Source organism: Plectrocnemia conspersa, unplaced genomic scaffold (genome assembly GCF_051122295.1).
Source record: "Plectrocnemia conspersa isolate PC_06_02 unplaced genomic scaffold, ASM5112229v1 ptg000005l, whole genome shotgun sequence".
In the NCBI taxonomy this organism is placed as follows: Eukaryota; Metazoa; Arthropoda; class Insecta; order Trichoptera; family Polycentropodidae; genus Plectrocnemia; species Plectrocnemia conspersa.
Window position 1 is genome coordinate 11692266 of NW_028277169.1, and position 27804 is coordinate 11720069.

Sequence of the window (27804 nt, forward strand, 5' to 3'; positions counted from 1 at the left end):
AGATTGAGAACTGATTTTTCTGTATGATATGTTTTACCTTAATTTTTGCATTAGTGGAGTAGTTTTAGCACCAGACAAAGGCGGTTTAGAAGTTTCATGAGTTGATGAAGGAACTGAAGCTTTACCAACGGGTTGATGAAGAAGACTAGCATCTGCTGTATATATAGATGGATCTCGGAGCAAGCCAGATGTGTTGTTATGTACAGAAGGCAGACGGAATATGACCTTAAATAAATATATATAGCAAAGAGGTAGAGCTAAGCATTTTTATTATGATATGAAGTAGCTCTTACGAGATGTTCTTCTTCGGTACTGGAGCTTTCTTCTGGTATAGTTTCAGGAAAAACAGTGTCTTTTGGCGATGAAACCCAACTCTGACTTACATGAACCTAGATTTAATTATAAATAAAAATACGTCAGTATTAATATAATATTTTTCTTATCCTCTTATTTTTTAAAGACTTTACGCGTGTACCTATTGTTTTACGCTTCCTTTTGATTATCAAACAATGCACGAATAAAGAGGCATAAAAGAAAAGCGTTGCTTTGCAAAGCTTTGAATATAACAATACATTTTTTAAAAGGTACTCACTTCTTCTTCGGCCTTCGTTTGTTGCTCGGAAAATGTAACGTTGACCGTTTGACTCGGAGGACTTTCAGCCGTCATATATTCGCTTTTGGTTGTTTTTGCTGATGATTTTAATAATACATAAGCATTTATTTAAACTATATAATGAGTTTAATCTACAATACCTATAAATACATCTCCGCCTCCTCTGTGAGCCACAGCAGAACCCAAAGATTTGGGTCTCGGTTTGCATAGAGCTGTGAAGCAAGACGTTTCAGGTCTTCTAAACTCCCATAGAGCCTGCCATATTTTGAGGCCATTTTCTAGACGGAAGTTTTGAAAATCTGATTCTTTCAAGTGTTGAGCGATCGGTGCGAATAAATAGATGAACAACTGTAGATATAAAAAATAAATGACATTATACACTTAATCTGCAAGGTGTCGTGGTGGAGTGACGCTAGATCGTATGAGTCACATGCTGTACGTAGATGTTTATAAAAATGCTGCACTTTGACACCTTGAATGCGTTGTAACTATCTTAACTGTTTAGAATTAAGCCTTTCACATATTTTTTCATTGATTGACAGAATAAGTATGTGCATGCGTGTGATTGAGTCGTTTAGTCGCGAAACTTGTGATACAACGTTCAATAAAAGTCTCGTAGATGTATTAAAAATAGGTTTTAATATAGCAAAACATGAGTCACAACTCTCGAGACGGTGCTTAAAAAAATGTTTTTAATGTCATAAAAGATTAACTGCGAGTCTTCGTGCGAATGTCGTTACGAAAAATAACTTGGGTGCAATAAAAAAAATGATTAAAGCGCAACACAAAAGGACGGCATTACTCACCGATAAACTGGGTATGGAGAACAAATAGTAGAATGGGTTGTTGTGCAAAATTCCATTATCGTAATCAGCCTCAGCACATTCTTCAGCCGCGTCCAGGATGATCCAATGGAGAGTGTAAAGAAGCTTGGTTTCCACTGCTCCCAAGCCCTGCAAGTCTTTGACCCTGTTAAATTTAAGCGTGGTGTAGTGATATTTAAAGGGTGGAAGGCTGTTAAAACCGCTGGGCTATGGTCAAGGGGAAATGTGGCATTTGGTAAGTACTTTGGAAAGGGTGAAGGCTCTTCATGTGCTCTTTAACACGTTGGTTATGTTTAATTTAAGACGGTTGAGGTGGTGTATACAAAATCAATTTTATATTGATGCATTTATTATGCAATTATTATAGTACTTTTCATAAGCGTTATTGTGAATCTATCACTTCATTATATGATGGAATTTGACAAGGAATAATTGTTTTATACAATGTACTGGTTCATGCTGTGGTATGAACCGATGCATTATCGCTAAGAAGCAGCGGGTGTTATTTGTATTGCTTCAGTTTACCATTGGTGATTTTTGACAATTAAATTGTTGTTGAAGTGCAATAATTACTACACGTTTAATTATACATATATAAGAAAAACATATTTTTTTTAAATATAGCCATTAATAATTTGCGTTATTTGATCCTCTTTGCTGATTATTAAATAATATTCAACACTGATTTTGTTAGTCTACTTTCATATGCCAGTAAATATATATATATATATATATATATATATATATATATATATATATATATATATATATATATATATATATATATATATATATATATATATATATATATATATATATATATATATATATATATATATATATATATATATATATATATGTACATAAGTGCTTTGAATGCTATGAAAGTTTCAGATCTCAAATAAATTCTAGTCACATTGAACAACTTTTTTGACGAATCCCGGAATTATTAAAATATAATTTCAAGATTTCGGAATTGTTTTTTTTTGTCAAGAATAATCGAGTTGCTCTTTGAAAAAAAAAATTGAATGTTCGATACACCTGCACCTGTAACGTGCGGGATCGTCAAATACTCAATGGTGCAAATCGCAATTATGTGAGTAATTTAATTTTTAAAATTAAAAGAACCATTAATATTGAAACGAGAAACGATAGCTCATTAATAACTGACATACTATTAAAAAATAAAATTTTGTATTTTTTTCTAAACGATTTGCCATTATTTTAATATTACTCTATTCTTTATCAAAAGTTTAGGTACTTAATTAAAAAACAATGTCTTACATATTGATCATTTTGCCTTATTTTATAAATATTATTCAGTATATATTGTAGTATACACATGTATAATACATAAATATAACATGAAATTTCGATTAATTTTTTTGCATGACTAATTTTTTTAGGATTCTCAATCGAATATTGGAATTATTTTCAACTATATAAATATTTAAATTATTGATTGAATATTATTTTATACTATCTCGAATGAAATAAAATAAATCTTTGCATACTTGAGCAAAACAGGTAGTCGTTTTCTCTCAACATACCCAAGTGACTAGTGCCGCTCCAAAATCCATGGTCTTTATGCGCCTTTATTTTGTCTCAAAATGCGAGACAATGAAACGCTTTTTTAAAAAAATGCATTAAAGCCATCGAAAAACATTTGTGAATGGCGGCATTAACGGCCGTATCTACTATGACCAAAATTCATAGAATTCGTTCGTTGAACGAAACAAAACGTAAATAGGGCGATCCTTTATTATTATTTAACTATCTTTATGTATATAAAGTTCATTCCAAACATTATTGGCTGTATATACAATAAATTCGATACATAAAATGTTCCATCAATTTTGCTTAATTAATTCAATAGCAGCGGACCTTAATTCTGATGATTTAAAAAAACTGAAATGACGTCCATAATATGCGAATATGAAAGTAATTAATAATTAGTTAAAATAATTATTATTATGCAATATTTTATTTTATTAAATAATATTTTACAGGCAATAAATTGATTTTTGCATTTAGTGGTTAAATAAAAACGGTAAAAACCGAGAAAAAAAAATTACGAATATTTCATACATTTTTTATTTAATATTCGAATAGTGCAGAAATATTAATAATTAAGCACCTGAATTGTATTACAGTAGCAGTTAAAATGCAGTGAGAGTAAAATATGGTTAGTTAAAATATGCGATATTCTCAAAAATCATTTCATATTGTCTTTAAATATTTATTTTACTTTCAGCATATTCATATTATTTATCAAAGTAATTGGGTAAGGTTTGGATAAATAATATCTAAGGTCTATAATGCACCTTTATTTTGTTTTGAAATGCAAGACAATAAGACTCTTCTGCTAAAAAAATGCTTTAAAGCCTTCGAAAAATATTTATGAATTTACTGTTTATCAGCCGTATCTACTATGACTAAAATTCATAGAATTCGTTCGCTTAACGTAACAAAATATTTAAAAGGTCCCCCTTTATTAATGTTTACTAATATTTATGTGTAATAAATACGTTCCAAATATTATTAGCTATTGTATACACAATAATTTCGATAAAATTATGTATTTAAATGTTCCATAAACATTAACCAATTAATTAAAAAAAGTTTTTTTAAAAAAAAAAAACAGTTTTCAATGGTTGAAATCTATAGTTATTACTCACTTTTATACATATGTATGTGTTTTATTACGTATATTACAATTTGCACATTTTAAGAACGCATGACACAGGCAAATAAATCGATCTTTTCAAATATGCACATTTAAAAAAAAACTTTTAAGAAACGATTACAATAATAAATTAGTTGAAAAGTGTATGGTAAGTTTTTTAGTGATAGTGCATCGATAAAATTTTAAATTTATGTTTACTGACTCTGATTTCTGAACAGAGTGTAGTATCAACTGTGTAATTTTTTTGAAACATATTACAATTAAAATGCATTTTATTTAAAGCATTAAATTATATGTAAATATATGGGATAACAACATCTTTGCTGTTTCATACTGTATGGTATAAATAGCTGTTGTGTGAAAAAGTCCTTAGTATTATAGATTATTTAAATTAAAAAAAAAGTGGCAAATTTTTGCATAATAGATTTTTTCAATGGCAAATCACAAATGTTTAATAGTCACCACAGAAAAGCAATTTGACAAACATATTCATGAATGATGATTTTTTTATCTTTCTAAAGTAAAAATATTATATGTTCATGATAAAGGATAAACAAAGGATAAATATATAAAAAAATATATAGTTTTTTACAGGAATTACTTTAAATATGCCGAGGGTGCTTATGAAAAATATAATATAAATGTATACTTATATTTAAACACAATATGTGTCACTATTTTCTGGACAAAGATAACAAAGATTTTAATACTTTTTTTTACGATTTTCTCTGAAATTTTTTACAAGATTATATGAATTTTGATACAAGCAAAATCTTAAGAAAAAGGAAAAACCCGCAATTGAAATCGAAATTAAAAGGTAAATAAGACTAAATAAAAGAGACGACGTGAAAGCAGTTTCAAATACTTGGGAACTGTTTTTAAACCAATTTAAAAATGAGTGCACATGTGCAACAAACAAGCAAACAAATTGCAAACTCATTAAGTCCAAGACGATGATCCCATCTCGGTGGTCGAAACGTTGACAAATAAGTGCAAGTAAGAAAAGTATGTACCGATTTCGAATCGATCACACGCAGTTATAATATATGTATTAGACAATAACAAATAATCTTGTTCAACACTAGTTCGATAATAGAGGATTAGATGAATCATTGGATTTACCCCTAATTCTCAAGGGTATTTATGTCTGTAATATCACTTCACTTCCGACTTGGAATCATGAGAGTTCAGTTGCATTCACACCAGTCAGAGCTACGTGTAATCTACAAGAGTTTTACTCGATATTCCATACGACTTGTACAGCTACTTTTCAAACTGTTATAAATATATATTACCAAAGATCCTAGCTTAGGTATCATATCCTTGCAAAGCAAAATTCGTGTTTGTTTAATGGGTATATATTCTAATTTATCAAATCAGCGTATAGGGTAGACTTTTCGTTGTCGTTGTGAAACGTGCGTGAAAATTATCGTGTTTTCACACCGGTCCGAAATTGACCCTTAGGACCCCTAATTTGCACGAACAAACGCGGGATCTCCCTACTGTGTTCGTATATCTTAATTTTTGCCACGTATGTCAATGTTTTTAAATTTATGACGCACAAACACCATACAACGTCATTCTTAATACATAATTGATATAATATTCATTGCATACCTGTTGTGTAGAAATGTGGCTGAAGCGTGCATCACGTGTGGAAGAGCAGCTTGAATCAATCTCCATCTTGGTATAGATTGGATGGCTTCGGTGAGACTTGGTGACAGGCCGAATTGAATATTTTGCACCAAGACCTTCTCGAAAGACTAAAATAGACGCAGAATATATATGTATAAAAAATAGCCTTAAGGGAGCTCCATGGAGTATATTCCCATAGCAATAAAATATCAAAGAGCGAGAGATAAGTCGCCAAATTGTCCCTAAAATGTATCCTTCGTGAGACACAATTCCCTATACGAGATGATTATGTTTTATGGAGCATTCAGAGTTGTCTAATATAATGTTATATGATTTTAATCCTATATAGATAAATAAAGTGGTAGTATTATTGATATTTATAAATTAAAACAGTATAAAACAATACTTACTTTGCATGCCTCTTTCGTTTCCTTTGATGCAAAATATAAAACATATTTATTAATGACATTATAAATACGATGTATTATATATGTGGCTGGTTTTTTAATGATTCGTAATTGTACATTTTTTACAATAAAAGCGTAAGCAAAGCATAGACTTTATGCTAATATACAAAAAGCATAGTGATAAGGATTCAAGCTTCCAGTGATTAGCATGCATTGTTGTGTTTATAATACACTTATGCATATAATGTACATTTAGAGCAGATTATTGTAAAATTTATCCACTGGTCTTTTTGATCCTTTGATTCAATTATGTATAAACATAAAAGCGAATAATTTGTCCCAAAATATTGCATATTTAATATTCGTTTAAAGCATTTCGTCGTAAAAAATGATTCGAGGCAACACCGAGGTTTCATTCGTTAACCTTTTACGCTCACGCATTTTTTATGAGAAAATTAAATTAGCAGTACGTAGCATTTTATTTATTTATTTTCCACCATCCATTGCTCTGATTTCGAATCTGTTAAATATAAAATATTACTATCGTTTTCTATGAATTTGAACATTAACAACATATATTCTACTGTTTATTTTATTAAGTAAAGCAAAACAGAAGAATGTATATGATACGCTTTTATTTAAAATCGTTGCTACATGGAACATAACCTAGATGTGTAAAAAAATTTCCGAATGAAAAAACCTCAATGTTTCAGCGAATCGTCGCTTATAAGGACAAAAGCAATTAGTTGTTACTCACGTGATGTCCAGGAGCGTGCTGACAGAACTGTGTCACGGTGACAAAACACACAAAACACAACAGCCAAACAGTTGGGATGAGACATGGATACAGCGACGAGACATGGCAACAGGATAACAGCGATTGTGGGGTAAAACAGTTAGAACATCATGAAACATGTACATATAACATGAAAAAACACATCTAACCTAATACATCGTCATAACCTAGAAGCGTGATTTTTTACATTTTTTTTCAATGAAAACACAGCACACATGAATATTTTTGTATATAATATATAACATTTATATTTATATAACGTATGTATTATATATGGCATACATTTAACATACATCTATTGCGTTGCAAAGGCATCGATTTTGAGGTTATTTTATGAAGTAAGTTTGACAAAGTTTACTCGGAGTGGTGCTTTAATATTTCATTATAAATTAATTTAGCTTTATACATACATACATTAATACGATTTGTACGCATTTATTAATGTATGTATCCATAATATTATATTAAGATTGTATAATGATTTTACATATTTTTTACATAAAGATAATATGACTTATATATAAAATTACATACCAAATTAATTTGACAATATAATCAACAGTATTTAGTATTTTATTATTACTATTATTATAGATTAGGATAAAATTATATGCTTTCATAATTTATAAACTATGTGGTAATTTTTAGTGAAGAAAATGCTAATTTTTTGGTAAGAAATCACTATTTTAACAATATTTCATATTTAATATTTAATTTATTTGAAGTTAAGTTTCTAAATAATATGTAAGATTTTTATAGATTATTGTTAAAAAGTTTTTGCTTAAAAAAATCTTTCGATACTTTATTGAATTAAATATTTTATATTTAATACATATTTTTAGAATTTTTCTGTTAATAATACTATCATATTTTCTAAAAAATCGTCAGTTTTTGTAAATTAAGTGATGTATTATATTTTATTTATATTATACAATTGAGTTTAGAAAATATATTATTAATGTTTCTAACTTAAATTTACGGTAATTAATAATTTAATAATGTTGTAAATTTTCATTGTAAAAATACTTTTGTTAAAAAAATCGCCTAAAAATAAATGAAATATTTCAAATATTTTTAAGATTAGTATCTAAAATAATAAGTAAGATTTTGAGATTATTGGTAGAATATTTCGAATCGAAAATATGACGCTTTTAAGTAAAATCGTAATTTTCGTTATGGAAGTGACGTATTCTTTTTTGTTTAACAAAATTTAATACTGCAGTTAAATTATTAATGTATCTTACTGAAATTTTTAAAGTATTACATAATAAAATATTGAGCTCTATATTAAATTTTTTTATTGTAGAAAAAAGTAGACTATTTGCTAAAAAATACATTTTAGTATTTTTTGCGTTTTTATTTTTACGTATTTAATTAATTAAAAGTACTAGTCTCTTAGATTATAAATATGATTTTTAAGTTGTTGATATGTTTTTGTTCTGTAGAAAATATATATTATATTAGGTTATTTATTATATTCATTAAAAAAATCGTAATTTTTGTATTTGTAGTGATGTATTTTATATTTATTTATTGCAATTATTTATTGCAAAAGTGGAGCAAATTTTTTATTTATTTTCTGAATCTGAATTAACCAAAGTGGTAACTAATTTAAAAATAAGTCTTGAGCTCTATGGTTAATATTTTTATTGTAGAAAAACTTTTGTTAAGGAAATTGCATTTTTGTTAGTTTTTTCTGAAAAAAATATAATGTTTTTTTACAAAGTTTTTTTGTAACTATTATTTTATTTGCTTACAAAAATTTTATAGCAAAAATAAACTATTTATATTTTCAACTATTTTTTTCAAAGCACTAACTGATTTACAATGGGTTTTTGCATTTTTATTATTACATAGTTTTAGTATCTGCGAATAAAAGAATGATTTTTATTGAATATTTGTAAAAAAAAATCTGCAGAAAATATTTAGTATGTTTTTTTTGTAGAATCTAAATTTTTGGGTTTCTATGTTGGAAATTTTTATCAAAAAACCTTTATTGAAGAAATTGAATTTTTGCTGATTTTTTTTAGTACATAATTAATTATTAAATTTTAAGTTATGTTTTAGTATATAAGAATAAAAGTATGTTTTTTATGGAATATTTGTAAATTTTTTTTCTGCAGAAAACATTTATAATGTTTTTTTTTACAAAATCATCATTTTGTGTATCTGTAATGATGAATTATTTTTCTATTTGTTTAGTAAAATTTACTAGCATTTCAACTAATATTTTTAAAGACATAACTAATTTATAAATGAATTTTGACTCTATAATAAACATTTTTATTGTAGAAAAGATCGATTTTTTGTTAAAAAATCGCGTTTTTTAGTATTTTTTTCATTTTTATTATTTAATATATAAAATTTTTAGTTTTATTATTTCGTATTTAGTTAATTTACGTTTTATACTAATTTACATAATCAATTACATTTTCTTTTTAATTTTGAATAATGAAAGCAATAATCTGATTTTTTTATAGTAATAAAATAATAAAGTAATCTTCGATTTTTTTTATAGTAATAAAATAATTAATATAAAATACGCAATGATCTAATTTATATTAATAATTAATGGTGAACTAGTTTTTAATTTGTTACGTATAGCTTTTTTTGTAAATGGCAAATTTAGATTACCAAACTGATTAACCATAACTAATAAAATATAAATGCATTAAAAACAAATAAAATATCAGAATTGTACATATATTATAAATCAGATTATTTAATATTTAGGGTAAAAACAGGTCAATCTAAAACATTGTTATATTAAAAATATACCAAAATTACAGTTTTTTTAATGATTTTTATACTCAAATATTTATTGATATACTATCTAGGTATCTTATCTTTATGACTGAAATATTATTGTACATGAAATAAAAATAATATTTAAAATTTTATTTATACAAAATATATATTTGAATAATAAATATAGAAAGCTGTTTGTATTTTTAACTCAATAGTCATAATATTTTTAGATTTTAATTAACCCTCCACTTTGACCTTTTAAACTTATGTATACTAACTTACATACATATGTACACAGTATATACATTTGCATACATCTCGTGGTTAAATCTGGTACATTATCATGGTCCACTGGGACCCGTACGTTACTTTAACAACCAAACTCTGGAGGTTTAAGGGAAATAGAATGCAAAAATTTCATCCGGAGCTTAAAGCGTAATATTATAAACTTACTTTAATTATTATTATTCAAGTTTAACTTCGTTGTATTTAATAGTGATAATAATGTATATATTTTTAGATGTGTTGGATACTTTACATTTTTCCAACAAAAAAGAGACCCTTGCGATTACCTTTTTTATTGTTACACTCGTATAAAACTGTCCATCAAAAATATATTACACACACATAAAAGTTGAGCGAAAGCTTTTAAACACTCATGATGCGAAAATCCGCGGTTATGACAGGTTTCGGTCGCTTGGCGATTATTTACAAGCCATATTTACATTTACACTTTTATTTTATTTACACTCCACGTATTTCCACCAAATTGATTCTAAAGCCCATAAAAGTCGCATCGGAGAGATAGCCTCGCCTATATTTCGTTATCGAAAATATCAACCGACTCCATTATCGGAATCGTTTTCTGAGAGACTGTCCTTTGAGGTTTTTTTTATGTTGACGACCAATTACTATAATTGTGTCATAGTGCTATATACACCTATATCTATCTATACACACACACTGGGTGCAGGGTAAACAATGCCAAGCACAACAGAACCCACCCCTGTTTGTGAAATGGCAGGGTTCGACATTGCGACGCCATTCCCTTATCTTTGTAGGGAAATGGCTTTTTAATCATAATTATTGTTTAACAATGAAAATGGCACACCTTTCAATACTTAGACACAGGGTGAGAAAATTACGATGTCGTATTAGATTTAAATAATGAATTAATCCATATTTAACCGTGATTTATCACATATTTTTAAACTAAATTGTTATTGGTTTTGTGTAAATTGTTACGAATAGATGTTTCATCAATTAAAAACGTTAAAAATATGGAGGATAGTTATTTAAAATATTGATGTTTTTATGAGGCGTTTACTAGCTTATCTAGTATTAACAATAATGCGTAAGCTTTTTTCATCTTTTCATTATATTTAATCCGATATTGCCGATTTATACAAAGTGAAGGAATATAAAATTTTGAGACAATTAATCATAGTATTTGAATAGCTATTTATAAAGGCAATTTCTATCTTATAAATCGTTTATACGACTTGATGCGCATTGGAAATTTGACTAAAAATGGTCTATTCTATATCTGTGGATTTATATAAGAACAACTGATATCAAAAGACTTATGCTTAGCTATTTATTTTATGCTGTACAATGTTGTAAATTATTTAAAGCAATATCATTGATTGTTATTACATGGATTTAATCATTTACAGTATGTATTATTATACAATATCAGAAGTCTTTTACAATTATATTACTATTTATTTCAGATCTGATGATTAGTTATTTAGTTTGATATTTTATTTGCAACACGTATCGTTTTCTACACACCCTGTATCTCATATTCTATCCCATATGATTTTTGTAATCTTGGCACGTAAAGTTTAAGTGGAACATCCTAACATACCATGCACGTCGCTTCGTGTAGCTTTCCAAGCTTCGGCCTGATGAACGGAGATATCTGCCTCCATAGGAATATCTGTATAGGAATTGGCAGGACTTGGTCGTTGAGGGTGTCTTCTTGTGATGAAGCATCTTTTTGCTTCATTTTTTGGCTTTTATCTGTAATAAAAATGGCGGAGAAGCTATGAAACGAAAAAATAGACAAGCAGTAAACGTACATCAAAAGTGTTAATTTATAACATTAAACCGTTGGAATAATCATTATTTATTATTGTTATATGAAGTGTGTTAAGCATCTTGCCAAATGCATAAAGTTCATATATGTGTTTCTTAAGATAATTAAATGTAACTAAATTTTCATTATATAATAATGTATGTATATCGTTTCACAGAAGAAACAAGAAATCAAGTTTTATTTTTAATAAAAACTTTTTTTTAATAAGAAAAAATATTTTATTAATCATATATGACATAAATGTGAACCCAGTGAAATAATCAGATATTTTAACTTTAATTGACTATATTATAAAATAAAATATGGAGGAATTTTTTATTGAAAAAATGCTATTTTACTTTATGAAATTTTGTGTAACTGCTTTTAATTGATACATATCTCATTAATGTTTAACATATAAATACCACACTTAAATTAAAATTACTATAGGTTTTTGGAGAAATGCTGTTGAATTTTTGATTCACTATCAAAATATTTTAAATATTTTTATTAATTCCTCACCTTAAATTGAAAAACACTGCAGCTTTTGAAATTTTATTGTTAAAGTAAAATTCAATAAATGCATTTAAAAATGTTTTTAACCTTAGAAACACATAATTTAATCAATAATATTGTACACAATTTAACCAAAAGGATAGATCAGGGAATTGAATTCGAATCATACAAGAAGCTAGTGGTTTTCAATTTCTATCTATATAATTATAATTTAGATCGATTATCACATATTAAGATTTTTCAGATTTACCTAATCTTAAAGATGAATATTCTGATAAATATTTAAAATAAAATATAACTAAATCGTGCAATAGTTGATTATTCATAAAATAGATCATTCAACTTTGTGTTGATTGTATTTTCCCCGTATTAGGCTAACGCCTATCGAGCTTAATTGTGCAAATGTTACAGTAAAGGTATAGTGTTAATATAATTTCACTAACTGTTTCAGTGAAATCATATGTGAATACGTTTATACCGGTAGATATATATTTCTACTAGCGAAAATATAATTTAACTGATAGCTAAGAGTGAAATTATATGCTGCTCTTAAATGTCAATGAAGCTTAACAATCAACAACTATTTGCTGTTTAAGCCTCAAATGAATTAACCTATAGAAAGTTCAAAAATTGTTGTTATTTAAAAAAAATATTATTAGTTTGGTTATCAAATGGACGTTTCGCAACTGTCAAATTGAAATTTTAAAGCTGCATATAATTTCACTAGCGGCTATCAATTAAATTATAAACTAGCTAAAGGAAAGTTTTTTGGTTAATTCATTTATACTATATTTGCGTTAACACAGTCAGTTCGAGAGCTATCCATTTCATTATTATACATAATTGAGAAAAATATTGCAAGTTTGGGTTTACGCCCTACTGTTACTTCTAAAGCACACGATACGGACATACGCTCGATATTTTTATCATTATTTTATCATATAAAAAATAATGTTTTCCCTTATTAACCATTTGGCTGCTTTCAAAAAATTTCATACAACATCCGGCTTCCCCCTCCTCCCCACCAGAAAATGACGTCCCTGTTTAGAATCCACGTCAAAAGCAATAAAATCGTAAATAAAGTTTTATATTAATATTAAAAATTAAATAAGGAACATATAAACCAAATTTTGTGCAGTGGAAACGACAGTGACGGCACGATTTTATTCCACTGCGACGGCGCCGACACGATTTTATTGCTTTTGACGTGAATTTTTGACTTTTGAGGAGTGATAATTGTTTTTGCGTACACCTATTGACCAAAATTTGGTTTGAACATACTTTGAGAAATACATTCATATCAGAAGTTTTTATACTCTATTTGCGTTAAGACAGTCAGTTTGAGAGCTATCCGTTTCATGATTATTCATAATTGAGAAAGAGATGGAAAGTTTGGGTTTACGCCCTACATTAGCTTTATAGCACACGATACTTATCATTACTGCGATTGATTGATAAATATTTAAAAAATGTAGTAATAATTTTAATTTTTATTAATTTGTTAAAAATATAAACAGAAGTTTGCTTTAGAGCTATTAGTAGGGGCGTAACCCAACTTGGCAAATCTTGTTGGCATCTCAAACTCTGTTAGGTTAGGTTAGGTTAGATTATCATATTACAGCAAATAGACGTTTTAAATCTGTTAAATTGAGTTTCATTGTCATTTTAGAGTCGAATATAATTCCACTATCGCCTATAAGTTAAATTATATTTTCGCTAGTAGTAATGTATTCGGGTATGATTTCACTGAAACGCTACTAAAAATATAACTGTAATGGTAATACACATTCACTGTAACATACATACATATGTAATACAGCCCATAGAATATATCATATATGTATTAAAAAAAACACTTGATAAATATATTATACCTATACTATTTTTTAGATACTCTTAATGACTCAAATTTAATATAAGGAAAATAATTACGATTCTGTAAAATATATATAAAAATACAAGTCAAGCTAGAAGAAAATTATGCTGTTTGAAGATATACTATATATACATATATGAAAGAAAAATAAGTATATTGTTTATGTTTATCAATAGTTTTAGTTTATTTTATATAAAGATAAAAGGTCTTAGATATATTAACTTTATTCAAATCTTCTATAGAAAAATATAGGATAAAACTATAATATCTAAATTTTATACTGATCACAATATTCGGTTATTAAAAAAACAATATGAAGTAATAATTTAATGATTATTTTTTCTCAAATTCATAAGGATATTTTTTATATTCTAAAGCTATATTTCTGTTATGAAGTTCTATCCTTAAATTGATCTAAAGCAATCTTTCATTAAATTTGAAGTAAATAAATATGTTACGGTAAACATATAAATCCATTAACAGAGTTATTAATAACACATAGAATATAAAGCTTAGTGAAGCATCGTTAATATTAATTTGCATCACAACACAATCAATAGGTATGATCACCTTTAGATTACGTAAATCACAGTAGACACTGTTATTATATAACTCGTTAAATATGAATGTCTTTTTAAAATATAAGATTATCTACACAATCATATTAACGATTGTTTAAAACAGAAGATTATTACAGTAAAAAAATATTAAATGTATAATTAAGTTTATTTTTTGCTGAAAAATACTGAATTTAATAATAAAATAATAGTTTTTCCAATACAAATAAATAAATAATAAAACAATCGCTAATTTGATTGTGTAAACACACGCTATAATCACCCACAGTGATAAATCGCCACGCTTACACTTGCACTTAACGGAAATCCTATGGATCAGACTCACGTTTTTCCCATGGTGTATTAGCGGCAGTCCTCTCGGCTGGGTCTTCAATCTTAGAGGGGGCGGCGGCTACGCCCCTGGGCATCGGGGGGCGTCATCCCGGCGGAACGGGACCTCCGAGCGGGATCCGGGACACGTCTGTCCCGCGCAGCCGAAGCCTCCGTTTGCTCTCTCTCTGTATACTCTCTACCCATACATAGTAGGGGTAGACGAACACACACACACACATACATAAGGGTGAGTTCACACAGCCACCCGGGCCCGTTCAGCTGAAAACCTGTAATCTAGTACGGCTGCGCGATTTTCAGACATTTCGGAGTATTTGACTGGCAGTGGTGTTTTTGATGGATATTATTTTATGGTTTATAAAATTTGTAATATTTTTGTATAATAAAATATATAATATATGAGCTTTTGGATTATTTATAAACAAACTGGCAGTACCTGGCATAGCATGTGCTATGAGCTTATCGGCCGAAATATTCGAGATGATATTTTACACATTCAGCCGGTACGGACCGTTACAAAATATTCTATACTGGTTGTTAGTGCCGTTATTTATTTTTATCTCAATGTCGTTAGTTAAATACATACCCAGCTTTATCGATTTTAAGATTATAACTCTCTGACATCAAATATGGGCTTAGTAAATTTAATCTAAGTCTAAAAGCTTCTTACTTCATATTTGATTTTATTTTTTTAATACAAATCTGACCAACATGACTTGATTGTACACACCGCTAAGATCGAAGAATCTCCAAAACCTTCCGGGATCACTGATATGAAAATTTCCACATTCTCGGTAGCATGAGATTATCCTTATCTTAGATTGGACCCGTAAGGCTCGAAACTCTGTTAAGGCAAGCGGGCTTCTTGATGCTTTCCAAAATTTGTGAAGACATGTTTCCTTTTGAGTATTATGATTACGTTTCTAGAAAATCATTTTGGGTATACCTTACATCCCGTGAGCTCGTTTCCTGTGGAAGCATTGATCGAACACACCGTAAATTTCGTCATATAAATCGGTAAGGGTTTCATCCAAGCTGTCCTTATTTTCTTCCCTCTTTTTTTAGGTAAATAATAAATATTCTGCAAAAAATAAAATTGTTATCCTTAGAACATTTACTACAAAAAACAGTTTTTTTTATAATAAAATAATATTAATATTAAGCAATATAAATCGAAAATCCAGGACCCATCCTTAAGCGGTCAAGTCAAATTTGATATCTTTAAAGGGTAGTGAAAATAGTCTTGCACATACTTGGCAGAATTTATACGTGCAGTTTTTATCGCCGGGTTATCTTAGTTCCCACTTAGTTCGTATCGAGTTGAAGTCTTTGTAATTTGGGATAACTATTAGATTGGACCAGATTGTACGGTCAAAGTGAAAGCGGCTGATATTCTTGGGCTTCTAAGGGTCGTATCGATCGATTTACCCTTGCTCCCCTTGGTGCAGGTCGGCTTCACTTTTGTTTATTACAATTCAAAGTGAAGTTCTGCTTATATTGTATTGCGAAAAGGAGAAGTTCAACGTCTCTAATATATCTCAATAAATTTATTTTTGGAATGTTACAATTCAGCGACACATCTGTTCGGTAATGATATCCGTAGCTGACCGTATTTTGTTAATTTTTTGTAGATAGTTTCGAATGATTCAAATTAATTGGCCTACACAACTGATATCAATGAAATGATTATAGGTCATCTTGGATATTATTGATTTCGTTAAAAGTTTTTAAGATTTTTTCAACACAACGGTTATGGGTAGTTCCGACACATTTTATTAATATATTTATTTTTATGAAAAGATTTTTTATGCTTACCGGTAATATCGGTATTGAGGATAAATTACTCTTCGATACTACCGTTATTACAAAAGGAATTAGTTTTTTTTAAATATTTTTTAGATCAATGATTGAAAAACAAAAAATTGCATATGTTAAGGCAAATTGTTTAGGACTAAAAATTGTCTAGGACAATACCGGTAATACCGTTATTGAGGCCAATATTACCGGTATTACAAAAAGAAATACTTTTTTATAAGAATTTTTTTTATATGCTCATATTGCTTGAAAGCAGAAGGGAACAATAAAATAAAGTTTATTGTAGGGGATTAACCTAATTAATATTGAAAGTTTTTTATTAAAGCAAACTTAATTTATATTTTATAATTTTAAGTAAACGAATATGAAAAATGCATTTTTTATTGCTGTTGTAACAACTAAATATTATTGCTTTTTATCACCTTATATCATTGATAGTACATACAAAAAGTTTCAATTTTTTAAAACACGATTTAAAAACAAAAAAGTGGATATGTTAAGCCAAAATATTTAGAAATAAAAGGGCTATGCAGTATTCATGTCACTTTTACTCTATAATATTTTCATAAACATTTATATCTCATGTTACTTTTAACATGCCTAGAAATAAATAAGTATACGAGAGATAAATCATTCGAAATTAAATATAATTGAGATATTCTAAAATAAATATTTAATATGCAATAATATAAATAAATCATCGATCATATAAATATGTTTTTAATTAAAAATAAGTCGCTTTGAATAAACGGTTAATCGTAACTGACAAAAAATAGTAAGTAATATATTTTATTGGAATAAATTGGCAAATAATTCTTTTGTTGCCCTAAATTTATTGTTCCAAGTCAACAAAGATTTGGGGCCATAATTTTCTAAAGACTTTTTTAGTAAAAATATATTTGTGCCGTTCTGTTTTTTTTAGATCACGTCGGAAGTCACCATATTTTAGAAAAAAAGTGTTTTAATTAAAATATTCGAATGATTTGATTTTTATAATCAATAAGCACAATGAATCATGCGAGCGGTATTAATTTTTCGAGCGATTAATTAAAATAATAATAATAATGTCAATACCGGTATTGCCGGTATTGAGAGGTCGAAGAATTTTTTGTCGAGGAAAATAAGTGTATAGATAAAAATATGTATATAAATTAAAATAAAATATGTGTACCACGATACTATATGTAAATGAGCAATTTTTTCGCTCCCACAAAAAAAATTCTGCCTCAAATTTTATACTTATGAACTCGATAGTTATTTTATGAATGTAATGTTATTAAACATATGCTTACATTTCAGAATATTGCAATTGGCAAGGGTGCTCGCAACCTGTTCAGTGATAATAAACAGGACTGACCGCTTTTTTTTGTAGTACGTTCTGATGGTTTTAGGTGAATGTTCTTTCGGTATTTGTGTCGACAATATTGGTTTCGTTATTGGATCTCTGAGCAGAGATGTTATACTTTCCGCTAAAGTGTGTTTTTGATATAATATGTACATATTTCGATCAAGTAAGCTATTAAATCATAAAAACAAATTTATAAATCGCGGATTTTTCGCGGATAAGTTAATGTTTGTAATCAAGTGAGAAAACGCTGGAAAACAATTTTAATAGATAAATTGACTAATGATGAAATTCGGATCGCATGAACTATTAAAACGAACACTAGTACTTTATTATAAAAATTACTATATCACTAAAAAAGAAATGCAGAGAATTTCACCAGTAAAAATTGGAAAATACACTGGTGATAAAAACCAAGGCAAGGCAATATTAGTTAGCATTTTTTGTCTTTATAGTGTATCATATGAGCTCACTTACTATATAAATACAAAAGTAATAAAAAAATCATAAGGATAAGAAACATATAAATACGTACAATATCTATGTGAACAACCATAGGGTTTCAGAGAAAACCATTCCACTGAGACTGCATTTCAAGTATTTAGTTATAAATAATTGGTTGTTAGCCAAAGATACAAACAAAATCATTGAAGCAGTTTTCTTGGATTTAAAGAGAGCTTTTAAAAAATTAACAAAAGAATAATATTGAAGAAATTATAATTTTAATGGTTTATTGATTATTAAAAAAAAAGAAAGCAAAATGTTTATACAAATAATGAGTATTTCAAAGAGAAAATAATATCTCACGGTGTACCTAAATTAGGACCATTGCTGTTTATTTTATATAATAATGATGTAATTAATAATATAAAAAAATGTAAAATACATCTGTTTATGGACGACACATTAATATATTGCATAGGTATAATAAACATATGGTTAAAAAAGTATGTACTTGAATTAAATGAGAATAAAACTAAATGTATGCTTATTAATTATAAAAATATTAAAATAGTTATAGATAACTCCAGTATGGAAATAGTTGATAGTATAAAATATTTAGGAGTAATTGTATATAAATAAATAAATGTCAAGGAACATTGTAATTACATATTAAAAAAAAATAAGAATAAATTGGTATATTATCCAGAATAAAAAATAAGTATAAACACACAAAAAATACATTAGTATTATATTGCCCCATTTTAATTATTGTGCAACAATATTAGATATGTTTAATAAATCAGATAAAATGATGTTGCAAAAATTACAAAATAGGGTAATGAGAGTAGTTTTAAATAAAATAGATTTACTACTTGTAAAAGTATAAATGGTTAAATGTTCAAGAAATATTGAAGATGAAGTTAGTAAATAATATGTTACCAGAGTATTTTATAATAAATAAACATGTATATAGATTTAATACCAGAAATAGGGACATAGTTAAGTATAATAAAATGAGTACGGCCAGGGGAAATATGTACGGAGGTGTGAATTTGTATAATAATATTCCTAGATCTTTTTTCATATTCCTAGAAGTTCTTTGATCAAATTTATTAATTATTGTTCAATTCTACTATGTATTATTTAATAGTTATTTTTATATTTGTGACTCTCCAGCATCTCACACTACCATATTTTTATGATACAACACTTTCCCACAACCATAAAACATCCAGTCGCATTTATTTTTCTTGCTCCAACAAAAATCCCCCGAGTTGATCGAACTTCCCCAAAGGTCCTGAATAATGAATGCAATGTCCGACACGCGCCACTTTTCAAACCAAACTGTCACGACAGCAGGACCTTTGGACAAATTCCAGGGGTGAATAATTCAAGGGCACGTTCAGAGTTTTCCACATTCGGCAACTTCGGGGCAACCGTCTTGGGGCCACTGAAAGACACTCCTCTCTCTCGCCTTACCTTTTAACCATCGCGGTAGGGAAACGGCGATGTGGCTCTCAAATATTCATCGTTTAAGGTCCAAAGCGTTTAGCGAGCAACAAGTTGGGTCTCGTAAATCGGAAGTAATATTGGGTGCTATTTTGAAAATGTGAGCATTCATATTTTAAAAGAAAAACACGGAGGGGTGTTTTTTGTTTGAGAAGAGACAGAGAAATGAAAATGTTTTCCAAATTTGGGAAGTTGCTGCTCGCTTTGTTGGTTGTATATAATGTAAAATCGTGCCAGGAAGGGTAATAAAAGCGAAATCGAATGCCAATACTCGTAACGGAAGCGTTACGAATAACATGATTGAGAACGAAGTTAAAATGAAACAATGTAATATAGAATATATTATAATTGCGACCCACTTTTAAGGACAACATACTTTTGTGACCCAGGCTTGAAAATATTTTTTTATTGCTTAGTATTTTTTATACTAATATTCTGTCATTCTTAAACAAACACTAGTACTGTGTTAAATATTTTTTTCATAACTTTTAGATTAAAAGCCTTTTACAAATCAATATTTTAGTCATTCATAAAACACATAATAACATAATATATGTATTACAACAAGTCTGTTTATATTATTATTATTGTAGAGATACAAAATAATATTTTAGTATTATTTTTAAAATACTATCAAAAGTATTATTAAATTTATGTTTGTTTTATTATTATTAATAAATATAATAGATATATTTTACCATACCTTGTTATTTTATTACAGAAGGATAATAAGAAGAAGGAAGGTCGGAATAGCATAGTCCGTAAGGTTTAGACTGGTAACTCAGAGGCCACAGGTTCGAGCCACGGCAGCAGACTCAAATTTTTATTTATAAAAAATGCGCTTTTATTAAAAACAAGCCGAATTATACTTAGGCTTATCATAATTTTAAAGCTCTAAACCAGGACCAATGTTCAAGTAATGATATGTAAATTGAACGTATATCCGTATCGTGTGCCTTAGAGCAGTGGTCTCCAACCTTTTTATCGCCGCGGACCGGTCAACGTTTGATGATTTTACAGCGGGCCGCTGAGGAGCGGAGGTTGATTTTTTTATATTTTTCTTTTGATTTAATAATTTTAATTTTTTTTTTTTTTTTTTTTATAAAAGTTTATTTCTTAAATAGACATAGGTAAAATAGCATACAGATATATTAAATGCACAATACTGGTTCATAACCATTTACATTGTTTACAAATTGTTAAGTTATACAATAACATAAAAAGAATAATAAATTATACGAGAGTATACTAAATTAAGGGAAAAATACATAAAACCTTTTACAAATTTAAAAAAAATCAAAAAAAAAAAAAAAATTTTGGAAAAGAATGAAGCAGATGAGAAAAACAAATTATACAAAATACATAATATACAAAATAAAACACATACAAAGGTAAATAAACCTAGCCCTGTAGACCTGAAACTGATGACACTGCGATGAGCTTAACTGCATCAAAGCAATATGTGCTTAGGCATTTTATGTTTGTATTTAAATTTAAGTTTTGCTTTGTCGTAATCACCGATTCTTGAAATTAGTGGGTTTGCGTGGTCTCGCGAGTTTTCTTATAGTATTTTTCGGTTTGATAATAACAGTATTCTTTAATGGTAGGAATTAAATGTTTGGTGTGGAGTTTTTTAAGGTTAGTATAAAACGGTGTATTATAAATTATTTTTATGGCTTTATTTTGGATTACTTGAAGTTTATTAAAATTACTATTACTCGCGTTACTCCACACTGAACAAGCGTAAGTTAAAACAGGTCTGATTAATTGTCTATAGACTAGAATTTTATTTTTTATTGTAAGCGCACTTTTTCTATTAAATATTGATTTTAGAGCCGCAATGGCGCCGAGCCCTTTCGACCGGAGTTCAGTTATATGTTTATTGAATTTTAGTCTGGAGTCCAGGTGTATACCCAGGTATTTAACGCTCGCTCTCCATTCAATGTTATGCCCTTGTTGACTTTTAATGGGTGCAGGCAAGGGTTGTCTACGTTTAGTGAATATTATAGCTTCTGTTTTGTCTTGATTAATTTTAATTCTCCATTTCATAAAATATTTTTTTAAGTTTTCAAGGGATTTTTGAAGTTTGACTGCAATAGGTTTAAGACCATAAGAACTAGTAAGGATTGCGGTGTCGTCAGCGTACATTGAGAGTTTAGTATTTTTTAACATTGGAATATCATTAGTATATAGAATGAAGAGAAACGGGCCAAGTATACTTCCTTGAGGAACACCAGCTGAAATAATTTTAATTTTAATTGTATTTAACACTTCCTTTAATGTGCAAAAAAAACTCTAGCCACTAGTAATTTGTGTCCAATTTCTGTAGGTGTGAGTTAATTACTTTAACGACATCAATCAATACGCTGTTAAATTTCGGTGACATTTTTCGGCATGCCAGCATTTCCCTGTGAATGATACAATGCGTAGATTCACTCTCAGGTACAATCTCCTTAATCCAATCAGTTAAACCAGACGGTCGTCCGGTCATGGCAGCAGCTCCCTCTGTGCATAGGCTAACACAAAAAGACCATTTTAGTTGTCCTGAAATATAACTATCTAGTGACTTGAACAGTTCTGCTTGTGGATAAAAATTTAATTTTTTATTGGATATGTTCGGTTATTCGTTATTTTGATTTTTAAGCAGGGCCCTGGGCGACCACTGCCTTAGAGCTAATAAGTAAGGGTGTAAACCCAAACTTGCCATCTCTTTCTCAATTATGAATATTGATAAAATTAATAACTCTCAAACTGACTGTGTTAACGCAAATATATTAAGGAACAGGGTTGCAATATCTACAACTGTTTGAATTATGAATTTTATGCAAAAAGTTAAAAATAACATAAGATGAAGCACTTTTTATAACATTAAAAGAATATACAATGGCAAACCTATGGCACTCAAAACATTTTTTTAACTAAGGTATTCCATCTGGTATCTCTAAAAATTATTGACCTGGCATAAAAATCATACATAAGAAGCCAGATGAATTCGCAACAAGAAACGCTACACCGAGTATCGATCAAAAATACCAAGGAAGCAGCTGCTTTACTTTTTAAGTCAAATCTAGACTAGCTACAAAGTTATGAGATCCTCTTGTATCTCATGACTTTGTAGCAAGTCTTGAACTCTTGAATTCTTATTCAATAAAATTTTCTAGACAACTATGCAATACATACAATGATATTAAAAAATTACATCAACAACTACTTATAAAAAATATAAAAAGTGTTAAGAATATACCCATAATTACATAGACGGTTAAACGTATCTCCTTTTCGACTTTCATTGCAATAAACTTTTGATTAAAACACCGAAAGTTTTTGAATCGGAAAAAGTATCAGAAAGATTTTGAAGAAGAAAAACCGGGGGAAACCAGGGGATGATCGACTCGATGCGTTGGGGAAAAGTTTAATGCCGAAAGCTCGGAGATTTCGTACTCGACACCCGGCTTGGCCCCAGGCCAAAAGTTCGGACGGGCAAAAAAGTGTCTCGAAAGTTGTGCTCGGAACTCGACGCGATGTGTGAATTTTAATTTAAAAGGCGCATAAATCGTTTCGGTAATTTGGTAATGGCGCTAAAATTGGCGTTAACTTGATTTGAGTTGTCGGTTATGAATTTGGACGATTAAATTATGCGAATGGTTAATGTATAATATAACGGAGAGGAGCTCCGAAATAATTGAATTTAATAGCATTGGCATGAACCTGTTATAATTTAATGTTCTTTTTTTAACTATCATAAAACAGATAACTCATCCGAAAATTCAATTAAGCTATAGCGGAATAATATATCATTCTCCGTTTCTGGCATTCTAGCTATTTTTAATGTAAATACCAGTATTTGGATATTAATATAATAACCGACGATATAATCTCTAATAGGAACATTCTTTTAAATATAAAGAAAACGCAATTATAAACAACATATTTAATTTTAGATGTGCTACATTTTTCATGTTAAAAAAGTGGCGGCTGACATGTGTCATACAGACAAAAAAATAGACGGATTTCCAATGGTGCAAAGACTGGCAAGAAAGCGCTCTAGCAATAAAATATGCAGCAATAAGATCAGTCATCCAAACGGCCATATTCCATTCTTAACCCTTTGAGTAATGAGTTAATTTTACGTATTTTTCCAGAATTATTTAATTGCTTTTCAACGTTTTATTGTTTTAATTTATTTTAGTGCTTTTTGTATTGGTATGTTTCAATAATTTGTTTAAACACTTTTCTATTATTAAATTTAGTAAATTTATTTAATATATTTTTATATATTTTGTGAATTTTTTATATTCATTCAGAGATTATCAATATTTTTATAAAATATATTGTTTATTTTTTTATGCTCTTTAATTTATTACTATTATTTTCTATTAAAATCGCTTACATTAAATCAAATTAAAAAAAATATATTACAAATATAATATTTTCTATTTTTCAGTTCTTTAGTTATATACGTCAATATATAACTATCAATGGTATCCTAAAACAGTGAAAGATCGACCACCGTACATGTACGGCAATACCGCTCAAAGGGTTGAACCATCTGTTAGAAGACACCAATACCAAAAATTTGGTGCTCCGCCTTTATCCAGTTTGGCTGCTAGAATTATTATAAAGCACCATTAAGCAGACTATTCAATAGAGTGCTCTTAAAGATCATAACTTCACAGAGAGCCAGTCTTCCTTGATCAGTAGTCACCTGAAGCAGCTAGCCTTCGTTCAATAGTTGCATAAGGCTCAATAGTTTTGACCCATTAGTCGGACATTCAGACCTCCTACCTGGGCCGTTATTAGTGACAACTGTAGTCGGGTAAATTGGGAAGAAATTATGACTGGTCTCTAGTATCCTTAATTTATCTAAGGAGGCGGATATAGGATATCTGAGATAATCCTGATCTGCGTATCTAATAAATACTCATGGATAAAATCTGACAATTAAATAATTAATTCTAACAGTAAAATATAATAAATAATCGTCTACTATTTTTTTCAATTTCAGCAACTCTAAAACTGTTCTCTAAAAGCGTGAATGATAAAATAAAATTAAAAAATAAATAAAATTAAAAAATAAATAAAATAAAAAAATAAATAAAATAAATAAATAAATAAAATAAATAAATAAAATAAATAAATAAATAAAATAAATAAATAGAATAAATAAATAAAATAAATAAAATAAATAAAATAAATAAATAAAATAAATAAATAAAATAAATAAATAAAATAAATAAATTAAATAAATAAATAAAATAAATAAATAAAATAAATAAATAAAATAAATAAATAAAATAAATAAATAAAATAAATTAATAAAATAAATTAATAAAATAAATAAATAAAATAAATAAATTAAATAAATAAATAAAATAAATAAATAAAATAAATAAATAAAATAAATAAATAAAATAAATAAATAAAATAAATAAATAAAATAAATAAATAAAATAAATAAATAAAATAAATAAATAAAATAAATAAATAAAATAAATAAATAAATAAAAGCCTGCCTCTCATAGAATTTTTATTGATGTAGAGAAGACGCATATGCCTCTCAGAGAATAGTCACTACTATAGCGCGTCACCAGAGAGCCAACGCCCCACGAATACTACGTAGAATTATTAAAAAAAAAATGTAATTAGGAATAAACATAAATTAAATTTTTTTCTAATTGTTCTAATTGTTCTAATTGACAAAATTTCTAGCTGTTAAAAATTTTTACGAATTTTTAGAAAAAAAATTAATCATTAGACGATGAACTAAATATTCTAAATGATTCAAGTGAAAAATATCTTTACTTACAAAAAGTTTACATTTTTAATAAAGGTATACCTTTATTAAAAATGTAAAATTTGTAGCAAAACGACGTTGAAGTCGTTTTGCTAGAAATTTTGCCAGTTTTTGAGTAGGTGCGTTAATTGTATTAATAATAGGTCTTAAATGTATGTTTTGTTTATAAATTTTCGGTTGATTAAACTGAAATTTAAAAATAGCACCATATTTAATTTAAATTTAAATGGAAATTAAAGTAAAAATAACAATAAATAAAAAAGACAACGCGAAAGAAATTACGGAAATTTGGTTATTACATTTTAAAATAATTCATACGAATAAGAATTCATTTGATTAAACCAATTAGAAAATAAATTCAGTTGTTGGTCGCTTAGTAACAAGCAAACGTAAAAATAATAAGACACAAGATCGAAGCAAAGACAAAACAGCTGCGGCGGCTGAAATAAGTGCTAAATTACGCCCAAGATGATGACCCCAACATTGGCGGTCGAAACGTCGGCGAAAGAGATACGAGAAAGAAAAGGCGCGATACGCAAGCCCTCTCACTGCAAAAGTTAAGTAAAGTGTTGAATAAATCCGATAAAAACTTAAATAAATTTCATTAATAGGTTAAAAATTCTATTTTTAATTACTAAGGATAGAATTTTTTTAAATAACGTCAAATAAAATTAAAAAATTAAATTTCACTTAAAATTATTTGCACTGCGCGGCTAACGTATTTCTGAAAACAAAATGGTGGTATTTGATAAAAATACTTTTAAAAGCTAAATTAAATTATTGGTTTTTATCTACTTGGCAATCAGCAAAGCAAAACACACGACCAAGCAATCACAAAAAAAGTTTTATGATATGAAAATTTGCTTTATGATATTCTCGCACATTTATCTCAACTTGTATACTTTTTACCTTACTCATTACTATAAAACGCGGTTCTTGTACATTTATTTTTATTGAAGTACCCTTAGAAGGGAACTAAAACTACTATAAACATTTTCTGAAAACAGAAATTCATATGAAAATGTTAATGATAACATATCAAAAATAATAAAAATTTGGCAGTTTTAATCTTTCTTTGAAATATTTTTTTTATATTTAATAAAAAGCTAGCTTAGAGACAACCTGTATATAATACAGCCAAATCTAGTTATAAATATAATTTGCAGTAAAGAAAGACACCCGCTGTGATAATTTCACATCATGTAGTTAATAAAACATGAAGTATTGTGATACAATCTGTTAAATTGTAATTAGTCTCTTCTAAATAATATAGTAACTTAATAATACAAAAATATTATATATAAGTTACCAAATCAATTTTATAATTATAATTATTATATTGAAAATATTATCCATGTAGTTTATCGACAAGTAAATAAATTAAGCAATGAGTATATGTTTATATAAGGATCGAAGAGGCGTAATACGGTTAGCTAATAATCAATAATCATGGGTTCGATTCCCTCAGCAGAATCGAATTTTTATTTATATCTAGCTTTCGTATTCGGTTTCACTCGCGTTTTGCTCCAGTTATGTCGTTGATTTATTTTCATCTGCTAGCACCTATAGGTGCTTTTGATTATCCACACATGAAGTTGAATAATACAATTGACAATGAGAGAATCATTCATATAAAAATAAATATTAGGCGAATCTTCTTATATATAACCATAGCGAAAATAATGCGTATTATGGAATATATATATGGGATATTTTGATCTGTGATGTAATAAGCCACTAGGATTCAGTGAATTTAAAAACAATTAGACAGTATTAACATGAATGTGCTGCAACTGTCATATTTTTTA

General features: G+C 28.0%; 1 protein-coding gene across 1 annotated transcript in view; it reads right to left on the reverse strand.

The window, feature by feature from the left end:
• Nucleotides 1–15251, reverse strand: part of unc80 (unc80, NALCN channel complex subunit) — a 52400-nt gene extending 37149 nt beyond the window's left edge. The window contains exons 1-10 of the mRNA XM_088186004.1: nt 15085–15251; nt 11580–11734; nt 6923–6949; nt 6169–6189; nt 5741–5886; nt 1420–1582; nt 754–961; nt 593–690; nt 294–389; nt 38–225 (exon numbers count right to left, since the gene is read on the reverse strand). Of these exons, the coding sequence (XP_088042130.1) occupies nt 38–225; nt 294–389; nt 593–690; nt 754–961; nt 1420–1582; nt 5741–5886; nt 6169–6189; nt 6923–6949; nt 11580–11734; nt 15085–15166 (1184 nt within the window). The 5' untranslated portion in view covers nt 15167–15251. The remainder of the gene's footprint in view (nt 1–37; nt 226–293; nt 390–592; nt 691–753; nt 962–1419; nt 1583–5740; nt 5887–6168; nt 6190–6922; nt 6950–11579; nt 11735–15084) is intronic.
• Nucleotides 15252–27804: the final 12553 nt, after the last annotated feature.